Genomic DNA, 14,861 nt, shown 5'->3' on the forward strand with positions numbered 1-14,861 from the left:
CTACTTCTCATGGTCCTCGGAGACCTGAGACAGATGCTCGGGGGTAGGGGGGGCAATGACTCAGCCACTCTGAGGCGGGCGGACAGGGCGGCTTTCACAAAGAGTCCTGCAGTAGCTGTCGGTTCAGTGCCAGGCTTACTGTCCTATCCTTAGTGGTGGTGAGGCTGTACATGGGCCAGCTGCAGCCAAACCATTTGTGCCCCAAATAACTGGAAATTGGCAAATTCCAGCCATTTAGAAGATACTTTTAGAACAGATAGATTTACTTCCTATCCACTTGGTTGTAAGACCCTTGGGTGAGTCAGTCCTACTGATGTTGCAGGTGAGAGCTCTGGTAGCCAGGAGGACCAGTTGTGCACAGCTCTTGTGAACCAGCTGAACAGATTTGCAGACAAGGAGACTCTGATCCAGTTTCTGCGCTGCTTCCTGTTGGAGTCCAACTCTTCCTCAGTGCGCTGGCAGGCCCACTGCCTGACTCTGCACATCTACAGGTGGGCCAGGGCCGGCTCTGCGGCCGCTCACATGCTCGTGATCACTATACCATTATCTGTGCTGATTTCAGGCCCTGGAGGTCTGTTTGTTGAACTAAATGTAGCTACTCAGAAGGGTGTGGTCAGGAACTCTTAAAATGGCAATCAGCTAAAGAAAGCTTGCTTTTGTTCTGGAGTCAGATGAGGTGCCAACAGTAAATTGATAGGGTGTTCCATCTGCTAGGGGGCCATAAGACTCTGAGCCATGGTGCATGTGGGAAGACCGTGCAGACAGTCTCAGTGAGGTCTCACTCGTGGCTGCCTGCTAACCTGAGCTGCCATTTACCCACAGAAACTCCAACAAGGCTCAGCAGGAGCTCCTGTTAGATCTCATGTGGTCTATCTGGCCAGAACTACCAGCTTACGGTCGGAAGGCTGCCCAGTTTGTGGACCTACTGGGCTATTTCTCCCTGAAAACTGCACAGACTGAGAAGAAGGTAAAAGAGAAGCCCCTACCCCCACTTCCCATCCCTGATGTGGAATCTTCTCTTGAGTGAAGAACATTGTCATGGTCTTCTCCACACATGAAATCTCTCTTGAACCTATCTCGTGTTAGTAACATTGTGTGACATACTGTTATAGTATTGTTGCTGTTGAGTACAGTTTGCCTTTCTTCAGTCTAAATGTAGCATAGATGCACAGCAAATGGCTGGCAGAGAAGTGGGTCATGTGGGAACAAAGGTAGCTGGCTCGGCTTGGGAAGGGGGTACTGTCCGCTGAGCTAGGGGGCCTGCTTGGGAGCCAGGACTACACTGCACCTAGGCAACCTCACTGACTTCTCCCTAAAAGGGAGGTAATCTTTCTCCAAGTGACAAGGGCTGCCTAGTGTCCAGGGACTCCAGGTGTTCGTGAAGAAGCTCTTGTTAACCAGTTGAGGGTTAGGACCAGCAGCTGGAAAGACAAAAGCAAGTCTTTTTCCAGTAGGATTGAGTGAGTGAGTGAGTGAGTGAGTGAGTGAGTGAGTGAGTGAGTGAGTGAGTGAGCGTGAGTGATGCGTGCATATATGGGGGGGTGCATGCCATGGTGTTCTGTGGAGATGAGGAGAGAGCTTGCTGGAGTCATTTCTCTCCTACCGTGTGGTCCTGAGTATCAAACTCTGCTCACTAGGTTTAGTAGCAACACCTCTATTCCAGAGGCATCTTGTGAGCTCAGGACTCAGGTTTTTAACCAATTTTCCTGAATTCCGTTTCAGCTGAAGGAGTATTCACAGAAGGCTGTGGAGATCCTGAGAACTCAGAACCACATTCTCACCAATCATCCCAACTCCAACATTTACAAGTGAGCTGGCCACGTTTGCCTGCTGTGGTTTGAAGAGCAGCTTTTGCAGTAGTTGTTTGCTTCCTGGTTGTGCATGGCGGAGTGCTCAAGAACTCAGTGTCCCCTTAGATGTTACCCAGCCTGTTGGCCTGCAGCTTTCTCTAGTGGAGCCAAGGCCTTCGGGCTCTGGCAGTTACACAGATGTGATTTCTGAGTGCAGAGTGGTGACCAGAGGTGGTGGGAGGGCAGATTTCAAACCTTAACCTAACCAGATAAAGCGAGTCCACACATGTCTTCCTCTTTATTAAAAGAAAAAGGAGCCCTGTGTATGCACACTTGGGATGTATAGGGACTTGCACTTGGTGCATATATGTGGAGGTCAGAGATCAGCCCTGTGGAGTCAGTTTCCTCCCTTCCCCTTTCTGTGGGTTCCAGGGATCGGCCTCAGGAAAGAAAAGCGTTTAAATGAGGACATTGCTTAAGTGTGTGGTTTATCGTTATGCTGACTTAGTATTGGCTTTTTAAATGTGCATTTGTGTGTTGTATGTCTGTGTTCTTGTTTGTGGACACACATGGCAGGGTGTGGGAGCCCCATGCTCTTAGATGCTCTATCTTATTTGATGAGGCATGGCCTCCCAGTTGAGCCCAGCACTCACTGGCGTGATGCTGGTTTGCTTTAGCTCCCTGCTGTCTGCTCCCCAAGTGCTAGAATTGTAGATAAGGTGCTGTGCACATCCAACATTGGTGTTGACCTAGGGATCTGCACTCATGCCTACGTGGCCAGCATCGTGCCCTCTGACCCATCTCCTTGGCTCCTTAAGTAGCAAGTTTTAGAAAGCAACTTCTGAGTATTACTTGTATAGCATAAGATTTATGTATTTTAAACATAATTTAGGAACTTTTTTTTAAATAGTAAGTTTAAATGTGACTCTTCTGAGTGAGTTTTAATTCCTTTCTGAATTTGTGCATCAGCTCAGAAGTAGGAAGCACCTGAGTTGATTATTTGACATTTCTTCCTGTGACTACTATGCCCGTCTAAGCTGTAGTCCCTTCTCTTACATTCACAGGGACATGGGGGAGTGGGAGTTGGCCCTGGTGTGGTCATACAAGGAGACTTTGCTGACACTGAGACTGCTTTCTTCCCTAGCACCTTGTCTGGCTTAGTGGAGTTTGATGGCTATTACCTGGAGAGTGATCCCTGCCTAGTGTGTAATAATCCTGAAGTGCCGTTTTGTGTAAGTAGTATTTTAAGCAGGGCAGTCCTGAGGTTTTCAGGCCCTCTGGTTCCCATTTCCAAAGACTGGTTGCTGTTAGTAGGGGTTCCTCTCCAGTAGTTGCTGCCAGGCACTGTGGATTCTTGCCCACCACACTGGGTACCTGGAGTATAAACTTCCTCTGTGGGTGGAGAGGAGGTTGTGTTGCCAGTGTTGAAGAGTGTAGACAGACAGTGCTCACTTTGTTGTTTGTGTGCTCTTGTATTTAGTACATCAAGCTGTCCTCCATTAAAGTGGACACGCGGTACACCACCACCCAGCAGGTGGTGAAGCTCATTGGGAGTCACACCATCAGCAAGGTGACAGTGAAAATTGGGGACCTGAAGCGGACCAAGATGGTGCGGACAATCAACCTGTACTACAACAACCGAACCGTGCAAGCCATCGTGGAGCTGAAAAATAAGTACGGGCTTCGAAGGTGTCCTGAGCACAGCCATGCCCTGCAGGGTGCACCCCCCTCAAGGCTGTGCCCTCTCACAATGGTGTTGGCATGGGACAGCAGTGAGGCTGTTGACAGCAGAGAGGGGACAAGAAAGGTTCCTCTTCTCAGCCTGCCCAGGGTGGGCTGTTGAAGAGTTGGCTCCAGGTTCTCTTGCCTTGGGCAGACCTTGTGCACGTGGGGCAAGGCAGCTGTGCATCTGCTCACAGAGAGAAAGTATTCCTCTGCACTTTCTTCCATTTCTGCATGCGCCTGCCCTCGCTGTCTGTCCCCAGGATGTAGTCATTCAAATTCATGGCCTCTTTTTAATTGTTACATGTCCCTGTGTACAGGCTTACGTATTCCTGATATGCAAATACAGCCTGTTTAGTCCATATAATGTTCCTATGTATAAGTGATTTCAGGGCTACCATATGTTACTGGACAGTTAGAGTGCTCTTCCGTGGAGAAGACTGTTTCTTCTGCTCTCGGCATCTCTTAGTTGCCCGTTGTTCTTATCTATAGATGAAGCCTTGCTGTTTTTTTTTTCAGTCACATTAGCATGTTTATTGCTATTGTCTTATTCAGGTCCTGTTTAGGCAGCGGTGTTGGTAAAGCCATATGTGTGTAGCTTCTCTGACATGTCTAAGAGACAGAATCTCACAGTAAACTCATTTTCCTCTGGCTCTTAGGATCCTTCTGCAGTGATCCTTGAGCAGGTTGCATTGTGGGTATCCAATTGGACTGGGCTCTCTGCAGTTGGGCCAGTTGTGGTTTTTTGTACTGGTCTCTGTTGCGATGAGAAGTTTCTTTGATAATGGCATGAGAACTCACTGACTTGTCTAGACCCCTGGGAAACAGCTGCCTGACCCCTCCCTCCCCTTTTTTTTCTTTTCAGAGGAAACCATAAGGGAATTTTTTTTTTTCTTTGAATAGTCACATTATTGCCTTAGGAAACTAGGCAGAGTGGCCTGTCTCCCACTGCCGTTCTGTCATCACCAAGGGCCATATGGGAGGCTCTTCTCTATAGTGTTTGTTGTTTCTCCTAGGCCAGCTCGCTGGCACAAAGCCAAGAAAGTTCAGCTGACGCCTGGACAGACAGAAGTCAAGATTGACCTGCCTCTGCCCATCGTGGCCTCTAACTTGATGATCGAGTTTGCAGACTTCTATGAGAACTACCAGGCCTCCACAGAGACCCTTCAATGTCCTCGCTGCAGTGCCTCTGTCCCCGCCAACCCAGGCGTCTGTGGCAACTGTGGCGAGAATGTATACCAGTGTCACAAGTGCAGGTGACTTATCCTACAGGCATGGGCAAGCCTGTTCTGTATTCTCTTCTGTAGCAGTCTCAGGATGGGCAAGGTCCCTGTCTGGTGCCCTGTGATTTACAGGGCTATGGAAGTATGCAGTGGTCTGTGGGGGAGGAAATGGGGAGGAGGCAGAAGAGGATGTGTGCGCATGTGCTTGCTCTACGCACTGGGCTGCTCATACCCTTTCACCTGGTGGTGGTTCTCCCAGAGTGTAGAGTGGACACAGCCTCTCCTCCCCCTCTTCTCCTCCCCCTCTTCTCCTCCCCCTCTTTTCCTTCCCCTTGCCCTTTGATCCACTGACCTGGGCACTTTGCTTATGCAGGTCCATCAACTATGATGAGAAGGATCCCTTCCTCTGCAATGCCTGTGGCTTCTGTAAATATGCGCGCTTTGACTTCATGCTTTACGCCAAGCCTTGCTGCGCAGTGGATCCCATCGAGAACGAAGAAGACCGGAAGAAGGTAAGCTTGCATCTAGCCTAGGTCCCCACCATTGCTTGGCTCCGAACTTTGGATAAGAGATGTGTAGCAAACTGAGCCTTCAGCTCCCAGTTAATGAGCCTCCGAGAAAAGCGGCAAACATGGGCTTGGCTTTTGGGTAGAGCCCACAGTGACCAAAGATGTGCTAGGCTCATCTTTGAGCCTAGGAGGGGGTACCTGCTCAGGGTGACAGGGAGACAAGGACAAAATTTCTCACAATACTTGAGCTGTTTTGTGTCTGTGTGATCCGCCCTGAGTCGCTTCTCAACACTCAGTTGTTGGACTCCAGGCCATATGTATTGCATATTTCTTTTAAGATGGGTGTTTCACCTCCTAGGCTGTCCTGAAGGACAGCTGGAGCCTTGTGCCCGGTCTGCATGGGGACATGTTTCATGGGGCCAGCAGTTAGGTCCGTGGAAGGAAAATCAAGCTGTAAACTGTTACCTTCTTCAAGTGCCTGTCTTTTTGGTCTAGGCTGTTTCCAACATCAACACACTTCTGGACAAAGCTGACCGTGTGTACCATCAGCTCATGGGACATCGGCCCCAGCTGGAGAACCTGCTCTGCAAAGTGAATGAAGCAGCTCCAGAAAAGCCACAGGTGCCCCAGACCAGAGGGTATTTGGGTTGAGAGTGGAAGGCTGCCCTTGGTGAGGTCATGCCTAGGGTGGAGGAAGTCTGACACTTGGCCTCTTGGGATTACAGGAAGACTCGGGGACAGCGGGAGGCATCAGCTCCACCTCAGCCAGTGTGAATCGCTACATCCTACAGCTGGCTCAAGAGTACTGTGGAGACTGTAAGAACTCGTTTGATGAACTCTCCAAAATCATCCAGGTAGGGAATGGGAGTAGCTTGCAGTGCGTGTCGTATGCTCTCAGGGCAGCCTTCGCCCCATCCAGGCTCCCTATCCTGCCCCGCCGGCCCCGCAACTGCCCCGGTGGCACACACCCCCCGCCCCCATGGCCCCATGTCAGATCTCTTTGCAGTCAGAATGGAGGTGGGGTGGACATTAGTAGACAACAAATCTTTACTCATTAGAAGGATTCCAGGTTTTAAAAAGTACTGCTAAGATGCTGCTCCATCTTCTTGGATGCCATGTTTACAGGAGGTCAGAGCACTCCAGCTACAGGCAGCCATATCTCCCTTTAGTGTTCTATGGATAGGATGGTTCTCTGGGCAAGATGCTGGCCAGCAGCAGTGAACCCCACCCTAAAAGAGCAGCCAGCGCCCTGCCCACTAAGTTGCTGATGACCTTTGCTCAGAGATGTGATTTCCTAACCCTTTAAAAAAGTGCTTGTGGCAGGTGAGGAGTTGGAGCCTGGGATTGTTCTGATTTCCGGTTCTGCCTTGCTCTTAATCAAGCCAGTCATCCAAAGCTCCAGTTCCCTCCTGTTCAATGAGAATAAAAGAAATAAGTAGTGGGGATATTGGAAAGAAGATTGTATCCTACACACTTCTTGTGTGGTGTGTGTGTGTTTATTCTGCCAATCTCTTTGTTTCCATTCTTAGAAAGTTTTTGCTTCACGCAAAGAGCTATTGGAGTATGATCTACAGCAAAGAGAAGCAGCCACCAAGTCATCCCGGACGTCTGTGCAGCCCACGTTCACTGCCAGCCAGTACCGTGCTTTGTCTGTCTTAGGCTGTGGCCACACCTCCTCTACCAAGTGCTATGGCTGTGCCTCAGCTGTCACAGAGCATTGTATCACACTACTGAGGGCCCTGGCCACCAATCCAGCCCTGAGGCACATCCTCGTCTCCCAGGGCCTCATCCGAGAGCTCTTTGATTACAACCTTCGCCGAGGTGCTGCAGCCATTCGTGAGGAGGTCCGCCAGCTCATGTGTCTCCTGACTAGGTCAGAGCTTGTTCCTTAATGCTGGAGTGGGGACAGCAGTGACGCCATCTGGCACTAGTGGGCGCAGGGTTGAGCCAAGTGGTTGCCTGGCTTACCCCAGAGGATGTGAGGGAGGTGGGAGGCAGGTAGATGTGGGGAGCACCGCTATCAGTTTCCGTGAGTGCTCTGGTCATAAGCCTTGTTGGTTCAGGTGGTGTGCACTGAGGGAACTTCCTGAATCTTGGTGAGGGAAGAGAAGAGAGTGAAAGAGCCCTTGGACTCAAGAATATCCCAGGAAAAAAAAAACCCTCAAAAATAAAAAAGGAGTGTGGGAATGAGTGCTTAGACTCTGGTCAGAGAGCACTTAGCTCAGGGTCTGACACTGGGCACCATGTGCCTTGGTCAAAAGACTTACCTGAAAAATTCCAGTAATAGTAAATACCTCAAAGACAAGGAATGACTCTGGTAAAATTTCAGTAATTAGGGGCTGGAGAGATGGCTTGGGCTAAGAGTACATGTACTCCACTTCCAGGGGACAACTGGAACTCATCACCCAGATACCCACATTGGGTGGTTCACAATTACCTATAACTCCAGTTTCAGGGGATCCAGCATCCTCTTTTGGCCTCCTTGGACACTGTACACATGTTGTAGAAACCCTCACACAGCTATTCGTGTGTGTGTGTGTGTGTGTGTGTGTGTGTGTGTGTGTGTGTGTAGTTAAAAACAAAATAACTTTAAATTTGAGTAAATAACTCAAGTACTGTTGAGTACTTACTGGATTTTATACCCAGTTTTGTGTAGACTGCTTATTATGTGGCGTAAAGTCTGGACCATCTTAGATGCAGGACACCTTTACAGGCTGTGCTGTCTACTCCTTAACCTGTCCTGAACATGAAGTACTGTGGACGTGCAGCATTGCAGTGAATAATGACAGATACTTTGGAAAGTAAGGGTGCTCAGCTAGGACAGGGCTGGCAGTCCTGGGTATAGGGTGGCTTCTCTGAGTGTGGCCCATGAGCCCAGGCTTTCTAGAAGCAGGCTGTGGCTGCATGTGAAGAAGCAGCTACTGGAGAGGCTAAGACGGGCGTGTGCCCAGATGCTGAGTGGATAGGCCTATGGAGCCAGAGGGGACTAGGCTACAGGGGACATAAAGAGGGAAGAGGGGTGGTTAGCACCTGGAACAGAGCAGTGTGGAAGGTCCTGGGTGCCATTTGCACATGCATTCTGTTACCAAAAAGGTGCATAGCTGGGAAGGCAGGTGGTGTGCAGAAAGTGACACGGGGCCCACACTGAATGCGGACTCAGGCAGCAGCTCCTAGGGCCCTGCTGCCTGCAGTGTGGACTTCCATTCTGATGCTATTCTTCCCTTCTGTCCCTGTCTCTCAGAAAGGGGACTGTGGTAGTTTCCTCTCATCGAAGACCCCTCAAAACCAAAGATGTAGTTTTGCTCCTGGGAAGAAGGTAGAAAAGTCTAGGCCTGTAGTTGGGGAGCGGGGCCTTGCAGCTTTCATTGTGACTAACAGGGCTCCTCTCTGCTTCCTCAGAGACAACCCGGAGGCCACCCAGCAAATGAATGACCTGATCCTCGGCAAAGTCTCCACAGCACTGAAGGGCCACTGGGCTAACCCTGACCTGGTGAGCAGGCAGCTCTCCTCTGACCTCTCCCTCACAGTCCTCCTCTGCCCCTGACATCTTCTCTAGGCTAATGTTGGAGACCCAAGTTGGAGAGAGTGGCCTGTTTGCAGAGTTCATGTCCCAGCTAAAACTTGTAGTACTGGGTCTCCCCTGTCTCTTTGTCCTGGTAGAACACCTGTGACTGGACATTTTAGTTGGGATCCTATAATCAGAGTTTATCCTGGTCTCTGGACTCCTAAGACCCTGCTGATTTTCCTCATTCTCCTGGCCTTCCAGGCTAGCAGCCTTCAGTATGAGATGCTGCTGCTGACAGATTCCATCTCCAAGGAGGACAGCTGCTGGGAACTCCGCTTACGTTGTGGTGAGCTTGGGACCATCGGGTGGGCACTTCTCAGAAATAGGTGCAACCCCAGTACCTGGGAGAGAGGTGGGAGCCCTTGGGTAGCCTTGCTGGGACAGGTGGCCCACATGTACTGACTGTGACTCCTGTCACCCCAGCACTCAGCCTTTTCCTCATGGCTGTGAACATCAAAACGCCAGTGGTTGTTGAGAATATTACCCTCATGTGTCTGCGGATCTTACAGAAGCTGATTAAACCACCTGCCCCCACCAGCAAGAAGAACAAGGTGCCGTAACATTGGGGGGGTGGCAGGGACAGTGGGGCTTGGGGAGATATAGAGCCTCAGAGTCAGCTCGCTGCCTGAGGTGAACACCGGGCTTTTTAGCAGCCTTGACTTGAGTACAGACGGCAGAGGTGGGTTGGGGTTTGGGGATGTGTGAAGTAATATAAACTCAGCAGCATACAAACCGAAAACAGAGTGAGGCCTTTGAACAGCTGAGACAGATGGCCATGACTCCTGGGCATCATGTCCGTTCCCACATCTGCATCGGCCCTACTTACATAGAGGCTATCCATGGTGCTAAAGCAGACTTGGCGTCAAATACGGCTCTCCCGGTTACTGACCCCGAAGACTTTGGGCAAGCTAATTATGTTCCTCAGTTTCCTCATCTCTAAGATACAAAACAGTGCCCACCCAGAACGTTACTTAAAACAAATGACATAGTAAACTCCTTGGATCTAGTGGTGGCCCGACTTAATTAGTGTATAGGACAGGACTTTGTGTGGTTCCAGTCTGCCGGCTGCTCAGTGAGTCTTGACTAAGTAGACAGTAAAACTCCACTTTTTTTGGGGGGGGGGGGGGCGGATTTGGTTTTTTTAGAGACAGGGTTTCTCTGTGTAGCCCTGGCTGTCCTAGAACTCACTCTGTAGACCAGGCTGGCCTCGAACTCAGAAATCCGCCTGCCTCTGCCTCCCAGAGTGCTGGGATTACAGGCATGCGCCACCACCGCTCGGCAAAACTCCACTTTTATTCTCAAGTAAATGTAGCCACATGTTTGTGGCTGTAGGAAGCCAGCATTTCCAGGTCTGTGGCCTCAGTGTGGGTGTGGAGGTGACACTCCTCATGTGGGTGCAGAGAGGGTTAGCAAGCGCCCTGATGGGGCATCTAGCTGCATGGTGTCTTCATGTCCCTCCTGGCGTGTCGGTGCCACCCCAAGCTGGGGCCCTCTGTGTTGGCAAACTCTCACCTTGTGCTGCTCCCTCCCTCCCTCCCTCCCTCCCTCCCTGCCTCCCTCCCTCCCTCCCTCATCCAGGACGTCCCTGTTGAGGCCCTCACCACAGTGAAACCGTACTGCAATGAGATCCACGCGCAGGCCCAGCTATGGCTCAAGAGAGATCCCAAGGCATCCTATGAAGCCTGGAAGAAGTGCCTGCCTATCCGAGGTGTGCCTCTTCTCTCCTGCCACTCCCCAACAGCCTCTGCTTCCCCTGGCTTCCACACTTACCCCTGCCTGCCACCTTTGCCTTGCAGGGGTGGATGGCAACGGGAAATCCCCCAGCAAGGCAGAGCTCCACCGGCTCTACTTGACTGAGAAGTATGTGTGGAGGTGGAAACAGTTCCTGAGCCGCCGGGGGAAGAGGACCACCCCACTGGACCTCAAGCTGGGCCACAACAACTGGCTGCGACAGGTGCGGCCTCCCGTGGGTCCCTGTGCGTCCCCTCTGCCTGCCACACTCTGCTCTGCTTTCTGTTTACTTTTGGTCACTTCCTACTTTTTGGTCAAGTAGACGTTCTTCTTTTTTTTTAATCTTTTTTTAAAAGATTTATTTATTAATATGTAAGTACACTGTAGCTGTCTTCAGACACCAGAAGAGGGCATCAGATCTCTTTATGGATGGTTGTGAGCCACCATGTGGATGCTGGGATTTGAACTCATAACCTTTGGAAGAACAGTCAGTGCTCTTACCCATTGAGCCATCTTTCCAGCCCCCAAGTAGATGTTCTTAAGTGCAGCCACCAACAGGGACAGTCCCAAGGGAACTGTCTCCTGCTCTCTTGACACCCCACCCTGTTCCCTCAAAGGACCAGATCAGAGGATGGCCTATGCCAGGGGCAGTGCGTTAGCTGGTGCTGTGGACCCTTTGCCTGGACACATTTCCAGAGTCCTGGATGGGTGGAAGTCAGCTCATACTGTGGACCTAGGAAAACAGGGTGTCCCTCTGAACCAGCCCCATTTCCTCTCCTGTGTCTGGCAGGTACTCTTTACCCCAGCAACACAGGCAGCACGGCAGGCAGCCTGTACCATCGTGGAAGCTCTTGCTACTGTCCCCAGCCGCAAGCAGCAGGTCCTTGACCTCCTCACCAGGTACCATGTGGGGGCGGGTGGGGACAGTGGCTAGCATAGTTGAATGCCTTTCTCTTGGGTGAATACACAGATCAGGGCTGGGAGGCACCCTGAGTGCTATACAACCACCTCAGCTCAGCCTCAGAAACCAGTGCTTTAGGGTATTAGCGGTAAAGTAGCAGTGGGTGTTTGTTGAGCGCCTCTGAGCACAGACGTAATTGTCACTCGTTGTCCTCTTCAGTCCTCAGGCAGTGAGCATGGAATCCCAGATGCTCAGAGGTTTGGCAGCCATTCCCTGAAGTGTTGTGAATCCTTTCAGTGAGGGAAGTGTGGGTTTCTCAGATGGCCTCCATCCATGGAGGAGGAGGAGAGACTGAGCAGTAGCCACAAAGGAGGGAGCTCCTGGCTCTGGGTCTTCCGTGCTCTAAGGGTGTCCCTCCTCCATCCCCATCCCGTGCAGTTACCTGGACGAGCTCAGTGTGGCCGGGGAGTGTGCTGCAGAGTACCTGGCTCTCTACCAGAAGCTCATTGCCTCGTGCCACTGGAAAGTCTACCTTGCTGCGCGGGGAGTCCTGCCCTATGTGGGCAACCTCATCACCAAGGTGATCTGTCCCTCCTACTTCTCCTTTCTCTACGTTTGTCGGTTCTCATTTGCAAGAAGACATGGTTGTGGCAATTAGTTAGTTCCAGACTTTGCTGTAACCGGGTGACTGTGGCAGTCTGTTGAGGGTATCTGAGCTGTTTCAGGGTAAACAGACTCCAGCAATACTTGAGCCTCTTTGGCCTCTTGGAAAGGCGTTTTTCCAGGATTAGAATGGATGTGTGGCTTCTGAGCGCTTCTGGGGGCTGCGTCCTGGGATGGCGGGGGAGGTGGTCCCTACATGCTGCTTGTTGTCCTCTTCAGGAGATCGCCCGCCTGCTGGCCTTGGAGGAGGCCACGCTGAGCACGGACCTGCAGCAGGGATATGCCCTCAAGAGTCTCACAGGTAGAGAGCACCCAGCCCTTCCCTTGGGTGTCTTGGGGATGCATGAGACCTGAGCGCCCGGGCAGCCGACTCCTCTCTCTGGGACGTTCTCCTACTAGACGGCTCTGCACTTTTGAGCTCCTCCCTGCCAGCCGTGCTCACTGCACATCTTGCTTTTTGATTTTCTTGTTTCTTTGGATTGCACAGGCCTTCTGTGCTCTGCAGATCTTACGACAGCTTTTCCTGTCCCCGCAGGCCTTCTCTCCTCCTTTGTAGAGGTGGAATCCATCAAGAGGCATTTTAAGAGCCGCTTGGTGGGCACTGTGCTGAATGGGTACCTGTGCTTGCGGAAGCTAGTGCTGCAGAGGACCAAGCTCATTGACGAGACCCAGGACATGCTGTTGGAGATGCTGGAGGACATGACCACAGGTAACCCCGCCTGGAAGCTCGGAGCCGGGAGTTCACAGAAATGTCGTTTCCTGGTACCATAGCACGAAAAGATGACAACTCTCATGTGTGAGAGAGAAGCCTGTCTCAAGAGCACGGTGGTGCTTGGTATTAGCCCTAGTGCTGGGCTCATGGGTACTTTTCCTGTGTGGAGCTCCTAGACAGGGAAGGAGGTGAGGTCAGGCTGGTGTCGCCAGTCATCAGAGATGTTCACATTGTCTCTCGTCAGTGGCCCTGCTATGTTCTCCATAGCTGTTTCTTGTGAAGCACCACGCAGCTTTCATCCCATCTCTCTTCTGCACCCTTCATCCTGTTCGTCTGCTGTTGAGGTCTTACAGCGCTAGATTAGTAGCCAAGAAACTTCACATCTGTTTGTGCCTGGTCGATCACTTTAAGGTTTAAAGTTCCCAGGGCCCATTTGTGTTTGCTCTTCTGGTTCCTGGATAGTGTCCTCTAACTGGTATTTTATGATTTGGGGTTGTGACTTCCTGTTTCTGAAGTTTAGAAGCCAGGAATGATAATAACTGCCTGTTATCCAGCATTTTCGAGGTTGAGGCAGGAGAATTGGCCTGGGTTACAGACAAAACCAAGAGAGAAGCTAGAGAGATGGCTCAGTGCTGAAGAGCACGTGCTACTCTTACAAGGCCCAGCTTTGGCTGGCATCCATGTTAGACAGCTCATGACGACTCTCAAGGGACCCAGCATCCTCTTCTGTCCTCCAAAGGTGCACATGCAGATCCACACATGGTAGTGAAAATCAGTAAAAGCCAAGAGGAGGAAAAAAAAACATTCTTTAGGCCCCATGCAAACTGGTCTTTGTCCACCTAGGTTTGTGCCTGCTGTCTCCATAAGGGCCCCTAGGCTGTCCCCAGCATTCCTTCACGCAACCTCCTCAGACTTTGAAGGAGTGTGGAATTTGGGTGCTACATGTGAGAGGGGACAGCCTTAGCTCTCCCCTCATTACCACAATTGTAAGGAAGGACAGTTTGCCCTCAGTTGACCTTCACAGTGAAACTGTAGCTGTGCTGCTGAGAGCAGGTGTGTGGTGGCCAGAGGGTGCAGCTGCTTCCTGATGGCTCCTCAGGTCAACTTACCCAGGACTCTGTCTGGCACTTGGCTCCTGAAAGACCATGGAAACTAAAGCTTCAGACCAAACTGCTTTGGGCCCTGCTTCTCTGGGGCCCTGAATTCTTTCCTTTTGTGGGCTTTTATTCTTCACTAGTGTAATAGTTGATTAATAATTTGTTTGAACTTGTTTTCAAGTGGCAGGAGTGAAGTTACGCTAGCCAACTTCATCTGCCTGTGTTGCTTTTGAGAGCCTGTTTTGGCAAAGGGATACTAGTCCTTCTCCTTAAGGGAAGTGCTGCACCCAGAGAGACCAGAACAAGCACATGGTTTGATTTGGGGTAGAGGGCTTCGCATTGAGTGCTGTTGATGTTGTGTTACCATGTGGAGCATTCTCCTACCATGCAGGCAGGAGGCACCCGTCAGAGATGGTCTTCCTGTCTCGGCTCCGCCCATGCCTTTGAGGCTCTCTCCTAACTCTTGGCTGCTCTGCTTTCTGGCAGGTACAGAGTCTGAAACCAAGGCCTTCATGGCTGTGTGCATCGAGACAGCCAAGCGCTACAATCTGGATGACTACCGGACCCCTGTGTTCATCTTTGAGAGACTGTGCAGCATCATCTACCCTGTAAGCAGTGCTTGTTCCCACAGCCACAGGGCTCACCTCGGCAGCTCTCCCACACGTTCCACTGACAAAGAGTAGACCAGCTTCCTAATTCCCTCCTCTAGCAAGGTGGGAAGCCAGTGCCTTTCTACCTGCAGGCCAGGATTAGCCATTCTTAAAATTAGGCTTCACTTCCCACTGCAGGGCAGCAACAGTTCCGGGGCAGAGGTAGGTGTATTACCGCCCCCTTCTCCTCTGCACCTTGGGTTCTTCATGCATGCAGAGCAAATGCGTGTCTTTCCTGTGGTCTGGCTCAGAGACCTTTCTCATTGTTGAGGGACACAGCAGCATCCTGGGTTACTGA

The 14,861-nt window shown here is 51.2% G+C and overlaps 1 protein-coding gene across 7 annotated transcripts in view; it reads left to right on the plus strand.

The window, feature by feature from the left end:
- The window catches only part of Ubr4 (ubiquitin protein ligase E3 component n-recognin 4), a 106,856-nt gene that overhangs the window by 70,768 nt on the left and 21,227 nt on the right, over nucleotides 1-14,861 (plus strand). For 4 of the 7 annotated variants that reach the window (XM_052177877.1, XM_052177878.1, XM_052177881.1 and 1 more), the window contains 21 exons: nucleotides 323-491; nucleotides 823-967; nucleotides 1,723-1,808; nucleotides 2,935-3,022; nucleotides 3,271-3,464; nucleotides 4,529-4,768; nucleotides 5,109-5,247; nucleotides 5,740-5,865; nucleotides 5,970-6,098; nucleotides 6,774-7,117; nucleotides 8,486-8,560; nucleotides 8,644-8,734; nucleotides 9,011-9,095; nucleotides 9,233-9,360; nucleotides 10,388-10,517; nucleotides 10,606-10,763; nucleotides 11,331-11,440; nucleotides 11,880-12,021; nucleotides 12,324-12,405; nucleotides 12,640-12,813; nucleotides 14,400-14,521. In XM_052177877.1, the coding sequence (XP_052033837.1) occupies nucleotides 323-491; nucleotides 823-967; nucleotides 1,723-1,808; nucleotides 2,935-3,022; nucleotides 3,271-3,464; nucleotides 4,529-4,768; nucleotides 5,109-5,247; nucleotides 5,740-5,865; nucleotides 5,970-6,098; nucleotides 6,774-7,117; nucleotides 8,486-8,560; nucleotides 8,644-8,734; nucleotides 9,011-9,095; nucleotides 9,233-9,360; nucleotides 10,388-10,517; nucleotides 10,606-10,763; nucleotides 11,331-11,440; nucleotides 11,880-12,021; nucleotides 12,324-12,405; nucleotides 12,640-12,813; nucleotides 14,400-14,521 (2,957 nt within the window). The remainder of the gene's footprint in view (nucleotides 1-322; nucleotides 492-822; nucleotides 968-1,722; nucleotides 1,809-2,934; nucleotides 3,023-3,270; nucleotides 3,465-4,528; nucleotides 4,769-5,108; nucleotides 5,248-5,739; nucleotides 5,866-5,969; nucleotides 6,099-6,773; nucleotides 7,118-8,485; nucleotides 8,561-8,643; nucleotides 8,735-9,010; nucleotides 9,096-9,232; nucleotides 9,361-10,387; nucleotides 10,518-10,605; nucleotides 10,764-11,330; nucleotides 11,441-11,879; nucleotides 12,022-12,323; nucleotides 12,406-12,639; nucleotides 12,814-14,399; nucleotides 14,522-14,861) is intronic. The other 3 variants (XM_052177880.1, XM_052177882.1, XM_052177883.1) reach the window with 1 other exon arrangement.

This window comes from Apodemus sylvaticus, chromosome 3, assembly GCF_947179515.1.
Source record: "Apodemus sylvaticus chromosome 3, mApoSyl1.1, whole genome shotgun sequence".
Lineage (NCBI taxonomy): Eukaryota > Metazoa > Chordata > Mammalia > Rodentia > Muridae > Apodemus > Apodemus sylvaticus.